Source organism: Acartia tonsa, chromosome 3 (genome assembly GCF_053477335.1).
Source record: "Acartia tonsa isolate MP-2025a chromosome 3, ASM5347733v1, whole genome shotgun sequence".
Classification (NCBI taxonomy): domain Eukaryota; kingdom Metazoa; phylum Arthropoda; class Copepoda; order Calanoida; family Acartiidae; genus Acartia; species Acartia tonsa.
In genome coordinates, this window is record NC_137262.1 from 16,393,775 (window position 1) to 16,413,835 (window position 20,061).

The 20,061-nt window shown below is 31.9% G+C and overlaps 1 protein-coding gene across 1 annotated transcript; it reads left to right on the forward strand.

The window, feature by feature from the left end:
• Positions 1–5,084: 5,084 nt before the first annotated feature.
• LOC145313467 (uncharacterized) lies at positions 5,085–11,194 on the forward strand. Its single transcript, XM_080152899.1, has 2 exons — positions 5,085–5,219; positions 5,519–11,194. Exon 2 carries the CDS (start codon positions 5,929–5,931, stop codon positions 8,554–8,556), a length of 2,628 nt encoding a protein of 875 aa, XP_080009025.1. The 5' UTR covers positions 5,085–5,219; positions 5,519–5,928; the 3' UTR covers positions 8,557–11,194.
• Positions 11,195–20,061: the final 8,867 nt, after the last annotated feature.

Sequence of the window (20,061 nt, forward strand, 5' to 3'; positions counted from 1 at the left end):
CTCTCAACAGATCTATAGTTTTACTCTAATATTCTCTCTAAAAGACAAGAACAAGGACAACATATACATTAGTTGTATTAATTGCTAATTAATATTTAAGAGTAGAATTATCAGTGATATACCTAGACACAACTTATTGCTGCTGGATGCCAATTATTTAAAAAACGGGGTTTAGCCTTGTCTTTATGTCTGTCTGTACCCTATACAATGTAGCTTATCATAGGTCCTGGAAGATTTAACTATTTAACAAGGATGACAACATCCATAAGTAGCGAAGCACAAAAAATCGTGGATGGAAATACGTAAGAGTAGATTTAAAGTGTATTTATTAAAAACAAGAATAGATTTATTGGAGAAAATAAAAACAAAACCTTGTTTTATTTTTAATGATGACGACGGTCAAAGTAGATTACATAAAAGATTCTTATAACAATGGGAAAAATTATTTTGATACTGATATCCCAAAAAAGTTTGAAAATTGGACCAAAAACACCAAATATATGGGAAAATGTGTAAAACATATAAAAATAGCCAAAAACCTGATAAAAGGCAGTCTGACCGCCATGGTTGTTTTCTTTAAACGACGGGAAATTTAATTTTGATATCTATAACTGAAAAAAGTTTGAAAATCAAACCATAAACACTGAAGATAGGGAGATTAATGTGAAAAAATACAAAAATAGCCTAAAACCTGCAAACAGGCAGTCTGGCCGTCATGGTTGTTTTCTTTAAACGACGGGAAATTTAATTCTTATAGCTATAACTGAAAAAATTTTTAAAATTGGACCATAAACAATGAAGATATGGTGGAAATGTGAAAAATACAAAAATAGCCTAAAACCTGCAAAATGGCAGTTTGGCCGTCATGATTGTTTACTGTAAACGACAGGAAATTTAATTTTGATATCAATAACTGAAAAAAATTTTAAAATCGGACCATAAACACTGAAGATATGGAGAAAAATGTGAAAAATACAAAAATAGCCTAAAACCTGCCAAAAAACGGTCCGACCGCCCCTGATGTTTTATAGTTAATTGTGCTCCTTAATAATGGGAATGTTGTCAAAAAATTTCAGCTGTCTATCTTTAATAGGAGCCGAGAAAATCACGTTTCCCCTATTCTGTCTCATGACGGACGGACGGACGGACGGACAGACGGACGGACATTGTGAATTATAGAGTAGCTTCGCTACTAAAAATGACCCCCTCCGAATTTTCTTTAAGTTTTCTTGTAAATTGAAAATTAACATTACGATATGAGAAAAAACTTATAACAGACAAGAGCAAAAAGAGGTTTAAAAAAAATTCTAAAATTTGTTAATCAAATTATGATTGTTGGGTTACCTAAGTTTTTAAGAGTATATTTTAAAATAAATTGACCTAAATGTCAGAAGTCTGTTAGTTAAAATGCATTTACAATAAGCAGAAGTGTGAAAATGTTTGGACAAGCATACAAACAATTCTAAATAGAGTCATTTGTTATGTGCAATTATGTAAATTAATTGCAACTTATACAAACTTTAGTAAGTTATGCTCAATGCACTAAAATTTATTTAGGCCAAACATAAGTAAAAATTTTAACTGAGTTTTGTTTTAGTTACATAATGCACTGTCTCTCCAACTTGTCAAGGGGATGTCAAACTGTTGTGCCAGGGTTCGACAACTGCGATTGTAGAAAGTAACTGGTTATGGATCGAATTACGTTTAGGTAAATAAATTATGGGTGAGAAGATTTGTAAAGTGAAAGAAAAACAATGGTTGCTGTGTTACAGAAAGAAAACAGAAAACGGTGAAGAAGAAAAAAAATACGTGAAATTATATTCATATTACACATACTGTCACATGTATCTTGTTACATAAAACTGCTTCAAAGTTGAATGTCTCAAAAATTAGCCATGTGACATAAAAATGAGGGATTATCCATCTCTTTTTTAGGGTTTTTCTTTTCCACTTCTCCTCTCATCTCCCTCATTTTTATGGTGTCACATTTTTTTTATTTTTGAGACACTGCCCCCATACGTTTTTTGTCAAGATTTCAGTATTTAATAAAGAAATTGAATTGATCTTTTAAGGGAAGCGTAACACTTGTCTGGGTATGTATTTAGGCTATTTTTCTACTATTTTTGACCCGTTTGTATGCTAAGTGCCTAGGTGCTAAAGGAGCAGCTACTAGTCTTTCTATAAATAAGTATAAATGTATGTGGAACCAAATGGTTTATCTTCTGTAATAAATATACATAAATTCAGTCTTTTCATTGAATAAATAGATAATATTGACCTACTTATAGTCCCCAAATATGTATGCACTTCTTTTGTGGTTCCTGCAAATAACATATATTATAAATAACAGTTCATTTTATGTTCTGTTAATGTTTATTTTTAATGTACTACTGTAAATGTCCTGACTATGGGAGTAACTTCTTATCTGAAGTGCAGTGTGAAGTGTGCATTTCAAATTCTTTTCATATTCTTACCCCCCATATCCATATAATTGCTGCTAGAACCGGATAAAATCAGGAACGGTAAGGACAATAGCGTTAAAAAATCATTTTATATTCCTACCTTTCCATAAATGACTTTTTTTAGTGTTCACCTTTTAAATTAGCCAAAAAAGTAATCACCATTCCTGCAAGATTTGTCCTAAAATTTAATTTTGTTAACCTGGATTTGAATTCATGGAAATAAATAGTGCTCAATATGAAATAGAAAAAAATAGGTCTAAATAAATTGAAATATTTTAAAGTGTTGATAATATCTAAAATTTTATATGAAATACATTTATAATGATTATAAACAAGAATAGGTAATTACTTCAAAAAAAAGGTACTTTTTCAACATTAGAAGTTAAATTACTATTCTAAAAAAACAGTTTAATAAACTAAAAAGCACCTAATTAAAAAAATACATATGTTTATCAAATATGAAATAACAGGACAAACAGACAAACCCACATGTGAGAATTGTGTAATGTATCTTGCTTCTGGTATTTTATATTTGCACATAAAGAATATGAATCTGCAATGTAATCCCACTAAATTTCTACAGGGCAAGCCATTTAAACACATTTCCTCTTGAATGAGAATTTTATTAGGGTGTTTTATATGCGCCAAGATGATTTATTTTGACATGCTAGGGCTTTATGTTTACATTTTGTAACCTCTATAAATATGTAAAGTAGGTACGTGGAGATGAAATATATTTAGTTTGAAATGCGGAACAACACTTCAGGTAATAGTTTCCCTTATCTTATTATTTCAAGTAGTGAGTTTATTTTTTGTCCTAAGCTTAAGATCTCAATAATTATAGAACTGATTGGGTTCTCCTGTTTTGGTAAGCTTTACATGGGTACCGTGTTGGATTTAAGCTATTTTTTAAAAAAATATTTAAGTCTTAGGAAGGTTTTAAGCTTTTTCTATAACCTTTGAATAAAGAGCATTTAGATACTAGTTGCGCATCCGCAAGCTCTATATATAAAGCATGGCTGAAAGAAAGGCCTATAAAGTAATCATTTAAAAGTAAAAATCATTGAATAACGTTATTTAAAATAAACCTAGATCATCTCTCTTGAAACGTTAAAGGATCACATAAACCCTCAACTTTGAGCTCATTTTTTAAAATAAAATTTTTGTCAATAAAACCCTAATAAACCAAACACAATCAAAATTAATCGATACAACAATCTGAAAAAAGGTTAATTTTATAAACAGCTTTACGCAATTTTCTAATCCTGGATCAAACTTTAATGGCCTTAAATTTCTTTTCTTGTGAGCTTCGCTTCTTCATCCCATTTTAATCCTTGACAGAGTTACAAATTCTTTCTGTGCAAAAAATAAAATTTATTTATTTACAGATATTCAAATTCTTTTAAATATCCTCAAGGTGAATTTCAGGCAATTTCCTTCGAACTGAAAGTGGACCACAAACTTTTAAAAGAAAGAAAAAATATTTTTATTTTTAAGTCAGGTAAAGTATCAGGGTAGCCCCGAAGGGTGTCATAATTAGAACTCCCTCGCTTTTGTATTCAAACATAATTTTTAAATATTTTTGATAAAGAGAATAATGAGGATTTTGTTACTTAATGGAAGATGATAAGAGTCCCTCCACACTCACAGATTATGACGTCATACGATAGAATAACCAATGAGAGGCCAGCATAAATTTTACCATTGGTTAATTACAGTGTATAGTGTAAAAATTATATTTATATAATTTCCCTAAGATTTATAATTAGTCTTGTCTTTATAGGCTAAATTTTCAAACAGAGGACTGTTTGAGTTTGTAACTTTGTAAACTCTCCATAAAAATTGGAATTATAGCAAGGTATGATTTTTTTTCTTGTTTCTTGTCAAATGTCTATGCACCCATTTATTCTCAAGTATTGAAGTTTAACAAATATGGGAAATTAATTATTCTAGATTCCTTGATTTTATTAGGAGTTTTTCTTTGAAATAATGTGAAATAAGAGTAATAAAACAAAAGTGCAGATAACAAACATAATCTTATTTTGAACTTTTTTCATTAACTTTTTATTACTTTTCCCAATCATCTTATACTTATTTGACAGCATATAAGAGACAAATATAAAGATGATACAAACTTGACTGCATATGTAAATAAGTAGAAAAGAACAGCTTGACACAATAGCAAAGTATGAAAAGAAAACTTTCCTCTCCAGTGCACATCAATGCAAATAAAACAACTTTTAACTTGAACAAATTCAAACACACACAAGTATTTCAAATATTCCTTCAAATTATTTAAAGCAGCAAAAAGGATGACAACATCCACTCAGTGAAACTTAATGAATTATACTTAGTAGTTTCTTGGTTGTACAGAAAAGATGTTTGGTTAATCCAGTGTACCCACCAATTAAAATTAAAAAATAAACCTATAAAGAAATTCTATCATTTAAATATTATAATTCAAAATGTAAAAAATAAAAAGATTGTCTTAACCTCTTTTCGAGGAAGCTTTGTGTTTATCAAGTACAAAATTAATTCCTTATCATTAAACCAAAAACAAAGCGCAAATGTCGTCTTTTAGGGCTTTCCTTTCATAATGTGACGCAGCATGGATTGTTTATATGCGCCCACGTTTTCCACTTTTGAATGAGATATGAGAGTGTGAAGATTTCGGAGAACAAAATTGGGCCTATCATTGGTCTCATTGAGTGTGAACTACCCTAGTATATCAGGGATTTGAAACCATAAGAGCTTCAGGTAGAATTTGTTAATTTGATTAAGAAGTATGGTGTATAGGACGATTATATGTAGTTTTAAAAAGGCTTTAGCCAGCTAAGCATGAAACTTAATTATGATTAATATATGTTTTAGTAATTTTTATGTGCCTTATTGTTGCATTTAACAATGATTTATTAAACCAAATAATTTTCCTTTAAAGCCAAAGTTTCCAAAGATTCTTTAACCATAAGAAAAGAAAAAGATTTTTTTTAGTGCTCAAAGTTTTAAGATAACGAATAATATTTTATTCTGTTTATTAATTGATCTTGTAATTTCAGGTCTTTTGAAATAATTTCATCAATAAATCTATATTCAAACCTGCTGTTGAAACTTGATGGTTCCTGGTATTGGGGGTTTTGTATGTTCGCCAACTGATCTCGTGAACTTCCCGCTAATTCGGAAGTCCAAGCTCAACCAAAGTGTCATGGTTGAGACAATTTCAAAATATCTGATGAATAGGCGTTAGCATTCATCAAGAGATCAATAGCATCTAGATTATTGATGCAAAAAAGAAAGAGCTGCACAAGCAATTTCAAATGAATGATGGTTGAAGGCGCTGCACAAGCAATTTCAAATGGTTCTGGAGAATAGGCGTTAGCATTCTTCAATAAATCAATAGCATATAGTGTATTGATGCAAAAAAAAACATTGACAATTTTTCTGTGAAATAATTACCTAGTGAATCAATATGGTGCTCACTAAAAAGCAGAAAATTGAGCGAGCTATCGCTATTGGCAATGAAAGGCTAGAGGTGTTTGACGAACAGATAAAAGTGTTTTATGAAAATCTAAAAGCCTGCCAAAGTTTTAGTTCATGTGAAAATGTGAATTTAAAATCAATTCGTGACATTTTTAGTGAGGTCAAGGACCAATCTGACCTAATAAAAAGTCTAAAACCTGCCGTGGATACTAGTGAGCTGCGCGAGTTCAAGCGTGATTTGGATGAAGCTAGTGAGCAGAAAACTGTTGCAGATAAAGTTTATGCGTCGTTGGAGCAGTGTACAAAAATTCTGTACTGGCTTGACAATGATTCAGACGACGCGAGGTCAAGCACTGTCGCCAGGAACCTCGACGTCATTGAGAAGGTGAAGATGGACATGGGAGTGCTTAAAATTTCCATGGAGTTGCGCCAAGAAGTACGTGATATGTACCGAAGGCTTAGAGAGATGGAACGTCGTTCATCTAACTTGGATGAGAGTGGGACACCTGCCATTCTCTCCAGAAGTATGTCTGCCGTGGACATTCGGAGTTCCAACCCGCAGTATGGGCGCTGGGACAACAGTTTGTTGCCGTCGTTCGACGGTACTGACACGGATTACCCAAACTTTAAACAGGTCTTTAAAGATCTATGTTCTGGTTATGGATTTGCTGACCAGAGGTTAAGTCTGATGTTGTGTATGGAGAAGGTGATAACCAACCCGGAACTACGCAAGCAAGTGTCAGCGATTAGAGATCATAATGAACAATGGGCGTTTCTTGATCAGATGTTTTTATCAAACACTCGCCGGTTCATGAGGATTTTAACTAAGTTGAACAAGATGAAACCTGTGGATAAACCTGTGGACGTGGTTAGCGCAATTGCTACCTTCAAGAGCATGATGCAGGAGGTAGAAGCCATCGTTGGTTCTGCAGCTAAGGATTACAATCACCTAACTCTTATTCATATCTTTAAAGACAAGTGCCCTGAAAATTTGAGAGACAAAATTATGATGGAGCTAGGTAGCATGAACCAACCAAACATCCAGAAGATTGTAGAACTGCTGGAGAGGACCAGGGGTGCCATGTTGGCCGGTGATATGTCCTATGACAATGGCGCCGGCAAGAGAAATCGTGATAGAGCTGCCGCCGCGCAAGTGTCTGGCCGCAGTGACAATGAGAATGGAAAGGCTGGAAAGGACAAGGCTTCCAAGTGGAACAGTGCATGTCCTGTTGAAAATTGCGAGGATAAACATCCTATTTTCCGTTGTCCCACATTTAAGAAGATGGATGTTGTTGACCGAAAAAAAGTTGTCCAGCAGAATAAGTTGTGTGAACTCTGCTTGTGTGATGGTCATGCTGCTGACAATTGTAATAAATCGGATAAGCTTGGTGTCTGTGGCACCAATAATTGCGATGGTTATCATAGTCGTATGTTGCATGAGGCTAGTGCTAGTGTGAATACAGTCTACAAATCAAGTTCTGCGCCTAGCACCTGTACCTTCCTGCTGCAAATAGTTCCAGTTGTAGCACCTGGCGGCGGCGCCTGCCATGCCGCCGTCATGTTTGATACTGGTGCGAGTCTACCACTTATATCTGAGAAGATGTCCCACAAGTTGAAGCTGAAATCTACCGGCAGATATACAAACATTTCTGTTGCTGACGGTAGTGAATCATCCTGCCGCAATGTGGTGTTCTATCTGAAGGACAGGGATGGTAACTTGAGAGAATTTGAGGCAGCTGTTATGCCTAACCTCGGAGGTGGCAACGAGATGCGCTCGGTCCATCCGGAAACCGCCGCCGAAATATTTAAGATGCCGCCAGAAAGATTTACATATATCAGTGGAGGCTTAGATATCATCATTGGAAATACACATCCTGACGTGTTTCCATCAACCTACCAGAAAGTGGGCCAGTCTATGTTATGGCGAACCATTTTTGGTAGTGGTTTTATCTGTACAAGTGCTGACTATGGAGCTGGTCAGCAGAAATCTGCGTTTGAGGCTGCCGTAGCTGTTGATAATGAACCGGTTGGTACTACCGTAGCTGTTGATAATGAACCGGTTGGTACTGCCGTAGTTATTGATAATGAGCCGGTTGGTACTGCCGTAGCTGTTGATAATGAGCCGGTTGGTACTGCCGTAGCTGTTGATAATGAGCCGGTTGGGTCTGCCGTAGCTGCTATTGATAATGATGTTAGTTGTGCTGCAGTTATTCCTGATGATATTGGTAACGTTACTGTAGCCGTTGAGGATATTGTTACGGCGGGTATTGAGCCGCTGAATGATTCGGTTCCAGCCGGACAAGAGCCGACGGGAGTTTCGGTTCCGGCTGGACAAGAGCCGATCAGAGTTTTGGTTCCAGCTGGACAAGAGCCGACGGGAGTTTCGGTTCCAGCTGGGCAAGAGCCAATAGGAAATTCGGTTCTGGCCGGGCAAGAGCCAATAGGAAATTCGGTTCTGGCCGGACAAGAGCCGACGGGAGTTTCGGTTCCGGCCGGACAAAAGCCAGTAGATGATTCTAAGTTTTGTGACAGTCACACTTTTATTACTTGCCCTGGTGCTGTCATGAATCAAGAATCGACCTGGCTGCTGCCAAGCTGGCCGCCCGACACAGGGTAAAGGGCCTGCAATATGGCGGGTGTTGCCGCCAGAAAGTTATTGAAAGTCTACCAACCCACAAATCTAATTTACAACATAAACTATTATGTGTGAAAATGATCTTCTAAAGAAAAAAATAATACAAGTTATATATTAAGCTTGTGAAGGGAACCTAAAAAGGTTCTGCAAAGAATAAGTATTCATTATTCAACTAATTTTATTGTTCATATTTAAGCACAAAAATTCTACAAAATTGTTTAGACTTTTAAAGCAGATTTTAAAAGATTTTGTTTCTTTAAGTATGATTTTGAAAAGCAAAAGTCTGTGTGTATTAACTACCAAATGATTTTTGCAGATTTTTTTAGATTGAGAAAAATAGATTTTTTATAATTATTTTTCGAGGTATTTTTTTTCATGGTTCACGGTTGCTTAAATATGTTATTCTCAGAGTCTCATATGAGATAATGCATTAAAGTAAAGAACACAACATGTAAAATTATTATGATAATGTTTAAAATATTTCTTATTATTATTTTAAAAAAGATTATCGCAAAAAATCAAGATATTTGTTTTAATTTGTAAGCAAATAAAGTTTTTTCTTTCACTCCGGAGGCAAGGATTCCTAATAATCCACGCGTAAAGATATTTCTTCATTCCGAGAGCAGAGATTCGTAGTAATATATGTACCTAGCGACTTCGGACAAATTTAAACCTTGAGAAAGTATTTTATAGCAATTATTTCCTAGGTACATATATTTTCGTTCATGTTTAAAAATGTAAACTCTATTTTCTATGAGATAAGCATTTATAATAATGAACACGATGTATGATATTATTAAGATATTGATTATTATTTATATGAATATCACAGAATTAATTTAAGATAAACTATGCATATTTTAAATTAACCTTTCCTTCATTTATCGCAGATATTAAAATAGAAGCGGTTAAAAATTATGATTAATAATTGATTCTTATTTTATGAAAACTAAGAACATTTTTTTTAGTAAAAAGCCACATTTTCATATGCCTATTTTTATGCCTAAAATAAGAATCAAATGAAATGCGATTAAATATTCTTCTGTTTCATATGCTCAAATTTAATTTTATTGAGTTCAATTTCTTTTCAAAAGTACAATTCATTTTAAAACTTACCTGAAAAGTTTAACAAAAAGGAATAAATGTGTCGAGGTTGCGTGATTCGATATTTATTCTAAGAAAAAAATCAAGTATTTTTTTTAGCAGATTTTTTTAAAATTATACATGAATTTCAATCAAGTAAAACATTTTTATTCAGATCAAGGAATGATTGAAAATTCATATTTAAAGTCTCATATTTTTTACAAAGAAAAATTGGTATTTTTTTCATAATTTCAATGAGAATTCTAACGAAGATATTATTATTTGCTATTCTTAAGTATTGAAAAGTTTTATTGTTGATTAAGATATTACAGTTCTTATTCATTAGGTTTGAAAAACTTTCTGCCCAAGGATTTTGAAAAAATTTTTCTTACTACTCTTTTTGATGCTTAACATATTTAGTTTTAAGTACCTATAAATCTTAATTTTCTTGTCTAAGATTTATTTCGTTTTATTTTTACCATTATTGTTTACATTTACATTTCAACCTGATTTCGTAGGTACTTATTGATTTATTAATAATGATTTATTACCTATTGATTATGAAATGATTATTATTTAGTATAAGTTGTTATATTTACAACATCATGATTAATAGGATTATCTATTTTAGGATTGTGTATGTGATCTTGTGATTGTCATGTGCATGGAATGTTGTATGGTACAAACCAATCCCCATCCTTCTATCCTAAAATGTGAGGTATTATGAGTCCTAGTGAGGAGTATAATATTGTGTATGCATTTCACGGGGTTTCATTTAGTTAGGAGCAAAATTGTCACGTTTTCGGGATGTGGCCATTCTCTTGTGATTATGGTGAGTTGAGTTTAGTGAGAAATGTTGCTAGTGCTCAGCGCAAAAAACCTTGAATCTCGTTAAGGAAGTTAATTTGACTTTCAAACGGGGGGTGTGTCTTAACCTCTTTTCGAGGAAGCTTTGTGTTTATCAAGTACAAAATTAATTCCTTATCATTAAACCAAAAACAAAGCGCAAATGTCGTCTTTTAGGGCTTTCCTTTCATAATGTGACGCAGCATGGATTGTTTATATGCGCCCACGTTTTCCACTTTTGAATGAGATATGAGAGTGTGAAGATTTCGGAGAACAAAATTGGGCCTATCATTGGTCTCATTGAGTGTGAACTACCCTAGTATATCAGGGATTTGAAACCATAAGAGCTTCAGGTAGAATTTGTTAATTTGATTAAGAAGTATGGTGTATAGGACGATTATATGTAGTTTTAAAAAGGCTTTAGCCAGCTAAGCATGAAACTTAATTATGATTAATATATGTTTTAGTAATTTTTATGTGCCTTATTGTTGCATTTAACAATGATTTATTAAACCAAATAATTTTCCTTTAAAGCCAAAGTTTCCAAAGATTCTTTAACCATAAGAAAAGAAAAAGATTTTTTTTAGTGCTCAAAGTTTTAAGATAACGAATAATATTTTATTCTGTTTATTAATTGATCTTGTAATTTCAGGTCTTTTGAAATAATTTCATCAATAAATCTATATTCAAACCTGCTGTTGAAACTTGATGGTTCCTGGTATTGGGGGTTTTGTATGTTCGCCAACTGATCTCGTGAACTTCCCGCTAATTCGGAAGTCCAAGCTCAACCAAAGTGTCATGGTTGAGACAAAGATTTTTGCTACTAAAGTAGTAATATATATGAGTATACAATTTTTTTCAGGAATCCTCATGAACGCTTTGAAATCTATAGGACAATTCGATCATGATGAAAATTAAGATATGAGCTATCTGTTACAGACGTACAGACAATAAATTTAGCGTTGCCTTGCTTTTAAAAAATGTGTAGTTTTTGTGAATAGTTTGCTTTACGCTGGAAAAACGTTGGACAATTTAGATAAATCTCAAAATATTTCCTCTAATCTTATACTAAAGCTTTTTAGTAAATCTTAGTGTTATCTTTTCTAATTTCTTGCCAACACATTTTTGTTTAATTATCAAAAAAAATCACCAGGAAGGGAGAGGCAAATGACAGAAATTATTAATCTGAACCATTTTTTTTTATTACTTCCTATAAAATCGATTTTTTTGAAATGATAATTTTTAATGCCATTGTCCAGGGGATAAAACCCAATTCAACCTCTCTGGGATGGCTGGAGCCCACTAAATCCTAATTTTCTGTGTAAAGTAGCAGAGCCATTTGTATTTTAAAAGATAATATCTCAATTAACAACCTAAAATGTGTGTAAAAACCTATTCAAAGAATTGATAATCCTTGCTGCCATTTTCAATTCAAAGTGGTGAATTTGAAACTTTTCATTCAATAGAAATGCATTGCTTGCAAATGCAGAATAAAATAGAAGGATATCCAACCAGTTTCCCATCTAATCCTAAATTGACTAATTATAAACCCCATTATAATATTTCTTTATTAATCCTTAAGTTATCCAAATCTAAATGAGAGTATAATGGAGGGCAAAGTCATCTCCTTAAAATTTCTAAGCTAACAAATAAATTATTATCTTCTTCTCTATGAACTGATTTAGTTAAAGAGAGATTGTTAAGGTTTATAATTGACAACGAATGACTCCTCTCTGAAAAAGCAGTTAGCAATCAGAAAAGCCATAAATAATGAACAAAAACAAGTATTAGTACAAAATCATGAAAACAGAGAAGCATTGGAACAAAAAATCTAAACTTTTAGTTGCAAAAAAGAAACATAATTTAGAAAAGCTTTGCCATTAAAAAAATATATATTAGAAATATCACCAAAATATAAAGGGTCAAACACATGTATTAAATATAAAAAGTGTCTAGTACAGTAAGTAGACCACTTTGGTGTGTGAAAATCGAATAGAAAAGTTTATTTCTTTCAGGAAATTATGCAACAGAGAAAGAGAGGGATCAATTGAATGCCGTTTTTTATAGACAAGGCCAGCCCAATGCAATTAGAAATGTATTTCTCGAACACAGTAATAGTGTCTGACTGATTATGACGTAACAAAAAAAATTAGCCAATGAGAGGTCGTTATTGACCAATGGTAAAATTTATGGTGGCCTCTCATTAAATAATTTTTTTGTTACGTCATAATCAGTCAGACACTATTACTGTGTTCGTATTTCTCAAATTTTAAATACAGTTTTAAATATTGTATTGATTACTTGTTAGAGATTATTGACACAAAAAATTAATCATCATTTAATATTTTCTTTCAATTGAAGGACAATAAATACTTCTGAAAAGCCTTTTAAAAATTGTTGTTGTCTTCCTGACTGATGTGTTTGTAACCAAAGATCTCACCAACTACTGCACTGGTCTTGGCTCTTCTTTAACGAGAGGTTTTCTTTATTCTGTTCTTTTAAACTATGAGAGTATCTCAACTGATAATTGTCCCTGAGAGAAATTCCCACTTCAAAAAAGTTCTAAAATATATATGGACAGTCTAAACAGATCAATAACAAGAAAAAATAAAATAGGCTTTGATTTATTTCAAAATTGTTACCCAGCATCTACTAAAGTGGTTTTGTTTCTTTAGAAATGTTGCATTGACATGTCGTTAATTTTCAATACGTCTTTTTTGTGACGTATTTAAAGAAAATGACTTATTAATATGTCCTTAATTGTTTTTTATTTGCCATTATTTTTCTTAAAAAAAGAAATTACAAATTAATGCCTGATTGAATATAAAAATTATGGTTGTTTCAATGCGTCATTTTGTATTTTTTCCACATATTAATATATATGTGTAGAATTACATATTAATGTGACAGTAAATAAAATAAATAATGTGGAATTAAAACATCCTTAATTTGTAATAAGTCATCTTTATTAATTAAATAATTTATTAATATATTACTTACATATTACATATTAATTCCGCAGTAAATAAAATAAATAATGTGGAATCAAAACGTCCTTATTGTGTAATGTGTCATCTTGAATAATTAAATAATTTTCAAGACACTTTAGGAAGTAAGGAAGTGTTCAGAAAAAATTCTGACATAATTATTTTTAAATATTTTTTTCTTCTTAAAAACTAAAAGTTTGTAACATAAAAATAAAATCAAGAAATCTATTATTTTTATTTTTGAAGTTAAATTTTTCTTATTAAAAGACAAAAAAATTTTCTGAACTATGATCCCCATATAAATATTATGAGTATTTAGTAATGGTTAAACCCTACAAACAAACATTACAATTTATGAGTAATTTAATTTGTGTGAAGAATAAGATTTACTTAATAATAGAACTTCGTTCGTAAATGTGATGAGAGAATGAGTTAAATGAATTTTAAAAACATTTTTCCTTCTCTTGTTGCATAATTTTGAAAGGAGATCATAATCGACGACAAATCATGAATATAAGTTTTACAATGTTGAGGTAAGAAGTTAGCTTAAACAACTTTGGGGACTTTAGTGAATTCCAATTGGTTTTATAACTTTAAAGGTAAGAGTTCTATTTTATATCAATCCTATTATATTAATTAGTAAACGTTTTTTGTCTGTCCCAAAGGATCTCGCTAACCGCTGAACCGATATTGTTCCCTTTACAGTGAAGCTTCTTATAGGTCCTGGGAAGGTTTTTAACTATCTTTTGGGAGGATTCTACACCCCCCTCCCCCCCAAAAAAATATTTTTTAAAACTCTTTTGAAACTCAAATTTAAAATGGGATAAGGTCAACTTTTCCCCCTCCTACCAGTGCCCCTAGAGGCTTGTAACCAATCTGTTCCATGATATTTTGTATGTTGGTCAGTTGGTTAGGCAATAAAAGGCAGAAATTTAGAAATATATAAAAAAAAGATTTTCTCGTTTCCTGATTAAGAGTGAGGTCTTATTTTTTCCCTGTGTACATTTCTCATATTCAAGCATCTAGATTAATTGAGATTTTTATTAAAATAATCCATTTTTATTTAACTCAAATCAATTTCTAATTATTAATTAATTCAATGATTTAATTAAAAAAATATTTATTTAATTCAATATAATAATTGTTTAATATTAAATCTAATATTTTATTGATACACATTAAATACCAATTTTGGCGGCCATATTGTTTTTTTTGACGTTTTACAGTAAAAAAATGACGTTTTGATATGTCTTTATTTAAAATAATATGTCATTTAATATTTTTGTTATTTATATCTTTTAGTGACGTTTTTTCAGAGTTAAGGTGCATTTTTAGGATTTAATAAAATATTATTATTTTTTAATTAATATTTAAATTATATTGTTAGTTTGGCGGCCATCTTGTTTTTCTGGATGTTTTAAAGGAAAAATTGACGTTTTAATGCGCCGTTATTTAAGATAACATGTCATTAAATTCAAAATATTGTTATTATTTATATTTTTTTTGTGACGATTTTTTAAAGATAACAACGTATTTTTGGTACACAAAACGTCCTTTAAAAAAATATGAAACGTCATTTGTATAGTAATAAAAAAGTTACGTCATTAAGGACGTATTAATGCGACATGTCTCTTAAAATAATGCGATAAAAGTATATGCTGGGTATTACCTTAGGACAAAATCCTACTCTAGGAAACTTACCTTGAGTGCTACCTTTTTGTTCTTGTATTTACAGCGTGCAACAAAATAACTAGTTTAGGCAGAGACTCGTTTTGTATTAGGGTAATGAAGTACATCAAAGTTTTGTGAAATTTGAACCTGGTAATTGTGTGGAAAGTTGATGTAGGTCACTGCATTGAGACTAATTTTTGTGCAGGACACAAAATCTGTAAAGTATTCAGTTGTGGACGTAAAACAAACTTTCAAACAGTAGGAGATATAAAGCTTATGAGAAAAACTAGAATCTAAATATGTAGAACATTAATAATTTTTTTCACTCTTTTTAGAGAGTTTTGATCTACTATTCCTTCTCAGAAATTAAACCATAGCAAACAATAAGTAGAAACTATACGTTAAATGTTTCGGATCTTGGATTAGGAAAAGGGCATTTTAAGAATCATAAGAAACAACCAATCAATTAATTTGATAAAAGTCCCAAAGTTGTTAAGCCAATAAATAAGAAAACTTTATTATAAAACTTTGGGGACTATGCAAACTAAAAGAGGAAGAGAAGAAGGGGAGAGTCAGAAAAAGGCAATCTAATAAGTAATTTGTCATCTACAAAAAAAATTAGTTTCGCAACCACAACTGGTAAATTCGGGAACAATTTTGACAAAATTGCAACCCCTATTTTTTCTCACAGAAATACACTAACTTGACTCGTTAATCAGTGCAAAAGAGGAAGTTGTTAGGAAAGCATATATTTTGCTTCACCCATAGCTCCTCTGTCAGCCATTGAATTACTTAAGGCATCATCTAATAAAATATTTTTTTCTCTATTAAAGAGCAAAATGTTAAAAAGCCTAATTAATTAAATGTTGAAGTTTTTAAATAAGTATTTTACTACTTTGATAAACAAAAAATGTCATATAAATATCAATTTATTCCCTAATGCCCTATACAGGGACTCTGCTTCAATTCAAAATATGTTTGATATATAATCTTTATAGCATTGTTAAAGGTAAAATCTCTATTAAATTGATGTACTATCCATTTTTTACTGAGAAAATAAGTTACTCATTTTCCAAAATTCTGAGAAGCTAGGCCTATAAATAAGATTATGTAAAAATGGAAAGTATAAACTTGTTGAGGGACACTTGCATGATAAAGAAATAGTCTCAATGTGTTCCAACCTTCTTTATGGACGGCGTGTCTGTGAACCTTGAAAATTTATATCATAAAGTTTTCCCATCTAATTGGAGTTGCCAGGTTCTGGCGAAAATCCGCAAAACTGTCTTTTGTATAAAATTCAAATGAATAAGCTGTAGTAGAAAGGTATACGAGGGCTGAGAACGGTTTAGCTAACACAGCATAGGTAGAACCAAATAAGGTAATGGTAAAGTAGTAATAAATGTGCTTTTTTGCACAAATATGAAAATGACCACGTGACTAAGGAGATTCAAAAGCAATCAAAAAATAAAGAAGTAAGGTAAATATAATGGAAAGAATTATGTAAAAGAGAAGAGTGTATAAAAGAACATCTGAATAATTTTCAATACAAAGTGACGAACATTGAGACATTTTCTTATTATAGTTTAGCTGCACTACATCAAGCATATACATATATTAAAAGGATTTTTTGGCCAAAATTCAAACAAAGGGCAATAAAATTCCATATAAGTATTAAATACTTCTAAATGGTCATCCCAGAAAAATTTGTTATCAAATCTGCAAGATATTTATGTTCATTGATTCTCGAGATTCGGATTACTTTTTGTGCGGCCACGATGCAGAATAATGGCATCACTAAAAAGTTTTTGCATAGACGACCATACAAACTTTTTGCAAACTTCATAAATATAAGACTTGTGTCTGCCAAAGAAAACCTAGTCGATCCTTTAAACTTTTCTATTCGTTGTTAGATTTTAGGTAAGTCAAGATTCTGTGTAACAGGGTGGCGAGTGAAAAGTTAGTTTAGAGGTCATACATAAAAGTTAAGTTTTAAAGAGCATTAAAAAATTACTTTAAACAAATTTTGCTGAAAAGTTCAATTATGTAAAAAAGTAGCGCAGGATTTAGACCCACTAAAGCTAATATAAATATTTTTAATGATGAGTAGCTTTACTTAACTGAGCTAAAGATAATTTTAATTTCCTGAAATGCACGGGACCAACACCAAACTTCCCTAAAAATTAAATAAAAATCTTTTAAATCTTCTCCAAAAGGGAAAAATATAACCTCATTATTTATAAGTTGTTAAAGACTAGTGTTTACATATAAGAATGGAAGGACGATTCTTTTATAATGAATTGTCCTATTCCTGTATCTGTGAGAAGAACAATATGATGTTACATGAGAAGAATATGATGTTACATGAGAAGAATTGTCCTATTCCTGTATCTTTGAGAAGAACAATATGATGTTACATGAGAAGAATATGATGTTACATGAGAAGAATTGTCCTATTCCTGTATCTGTGAGAAGAACAATATGATGTTACATGAGAAGAATATGATGTTACATGAGAAGAATTGTCCTATTCCTGTATCTGTGAGAAGAACAATATGATGTTACATGAGAAGAATGCAAAAGTCAGGGATATAAAGGGATTGTACAATGGACTGTAAATAAATCTGCCCCTCAAAGTTTGTAATTCTTTCTTTGATTGCTTGCAAACTTTTAGAGGATAAAATTTAAATGTGGCAATGTTCAGAGAGAGAGGGGACACAGTACCCAAAGTTTTATAATAACGTTTTCTTATTTGTTGGCTTAACAACTTTGGGTACTTTTTTTCATTGGTTGCTTCATTCAGTGTTTAAAGGTTTCAACCACTAAATTTCATCTACAGAAAGGGTAATTTTGTTTATCATCATTTAGGAGTACATCAATTTATCGGCCATTGTCTTATCCCTTTATATCCCTGGGCAACAATTCTTTCCTCCCTGGCAAAAGGAAACTCTACTCCCCCTAAAACTCTGCAAATTAAATCTGTTTGAAGTTTGAGTCTTGTGGCAGCAGAGGGGATATGAATTTCAGAACAGGAATCTCTTCATGTATTCTTGTATTTCAAGGTGCGCAGCTATTTCATAACTTCAATGCGTCTGTACATAAAACTAAAAAAGTATTAACTGACTAAAACTTTATCAGGTATTAATTAGAGGTTTTAAACTTTACTACATAAATTGATAATTAAATATGCAATGTATCTTGCGAAAAGACAAAAATAGTTATTTCTCGCATCGTATTATAAACGGCTTTCCGCGGATATAGAAAGTTAGTACAAGTATGAGATTAAAACTAGTTGTTTTAGCCCCATGGTGCCGAAAGCACCGGCTAAAAATCTGGTTTTAATCTTATGATTGTACATTTCTATATTCGTAGAAAGCTGGATATAATACGATGCTAGACATAGTTTTTTCGTATGGATGAGAACCGGTTCCTATCCTACGGATTCGAATGAATACGAGAAAATATTTTATCTTGTATTCTGCAGGGGGGGGGGGAAGATGGGTAAAGTTTACCCCTCCCCCCCCCCCCTAAAGTTAATTATCCCCCCTATTGAGATTTTTACTTCCCCAAAAAATAAAAGGCCAATATCTGCCAATTGAACTTTCTTTTCTTAAAACTTTTAAAAATGTCATAGCTGCGCTAATTGTGGACATAATTGTCATTCTTTAAAACGACTCAGACTTAGAAAATCCAGGGAGAAAAATGTAAACTCATTATAGCTTAATTAAGTAACAATAGAAGAGCTGGGCTGCAAATTTATAAATTAGGGTTCGACATCTGCTTTATTTAGAGCTGCTGAGGATTATTAAAAAACTGCGGCAAGCTTTACGCGGTCTGGGCTGCCAAGCCTACTTTAAGTTTACAAAACAAGGAACAAAGTATCCATAAAAATACTTATGATTTCAGATAAAGTGAGTATGTGAATGTGATAGTGTGTTAAGAAAAGCATAATTAGATCAGATAATTTGGAATGGACAAGCTTCAGGGATGGTTTTAGGCTATTTTCTACCTTATCTCATCCCCCTTCGAATACTAAGCACCTAGAAGCTAGGGGCGAAGGCACTAGTAAATATATATTTTATGTTAGTTTAGATAATTTTCAAAGTTTATCCATACTAAAGATCAACATAAAGCTTTGTTTATTCTTGTTTGATAGCCTGTGTAATGTTCATTTTATTGTCCCATTAAAGGACATAAACAAAGCACGGTGTGCATTTAGTTCCACCATTTATCATAAACATGCACAATAAATGTATAAGTATAGATATATAATCCAGATAACTACCTGGAACCAGTGTTGAGGACCTTTTTCGATTACTGGCGACTTTGCTGGGTTATTATTTACGACGCTGTTGGCTGATATTGAAAGACAAGTCGTCACAGGTGCACAGGGTGGGGACATACAGTCATTTAACCCCTTCCCCCTCTATTGGTTTTTTTAATACAAGAACAATGAAAAATAATAGTTGAAGTTAGTGGATTGTGCTGTTGTAATGATGTGCGGTCCTTGTGATTTGATAATATGCGGAAGTGAATGAACACCCCAAAGGGCAAACACACACAAAATCACAAATTCTAAGTGAAAACTTATGCGGACAATATTGCAAAATGGTCAAAAAAAATTACAAACAAAATAGACATTCATAACAATGACTATATAAAATTTTTATGTCAAAACAGGTCTTCCTCGTTTAAAGGGGTCTTCTACAAAAAAAGTTTAAACTTTTCGATGGATTGAATTCTCTTGTAAGTAAAGAATAAAAGATTGAAAGTAGGTAATGCATTTTTACAAAACCTTCAAAGCATTAAAGGCTTAGGCTCAAAACTTTTACTCCTTGTGAGACAAAATTTAAGTATACTTTATTTTCCTTATGTGTCCGTTTTATTGCCTGTCTTTTTATGG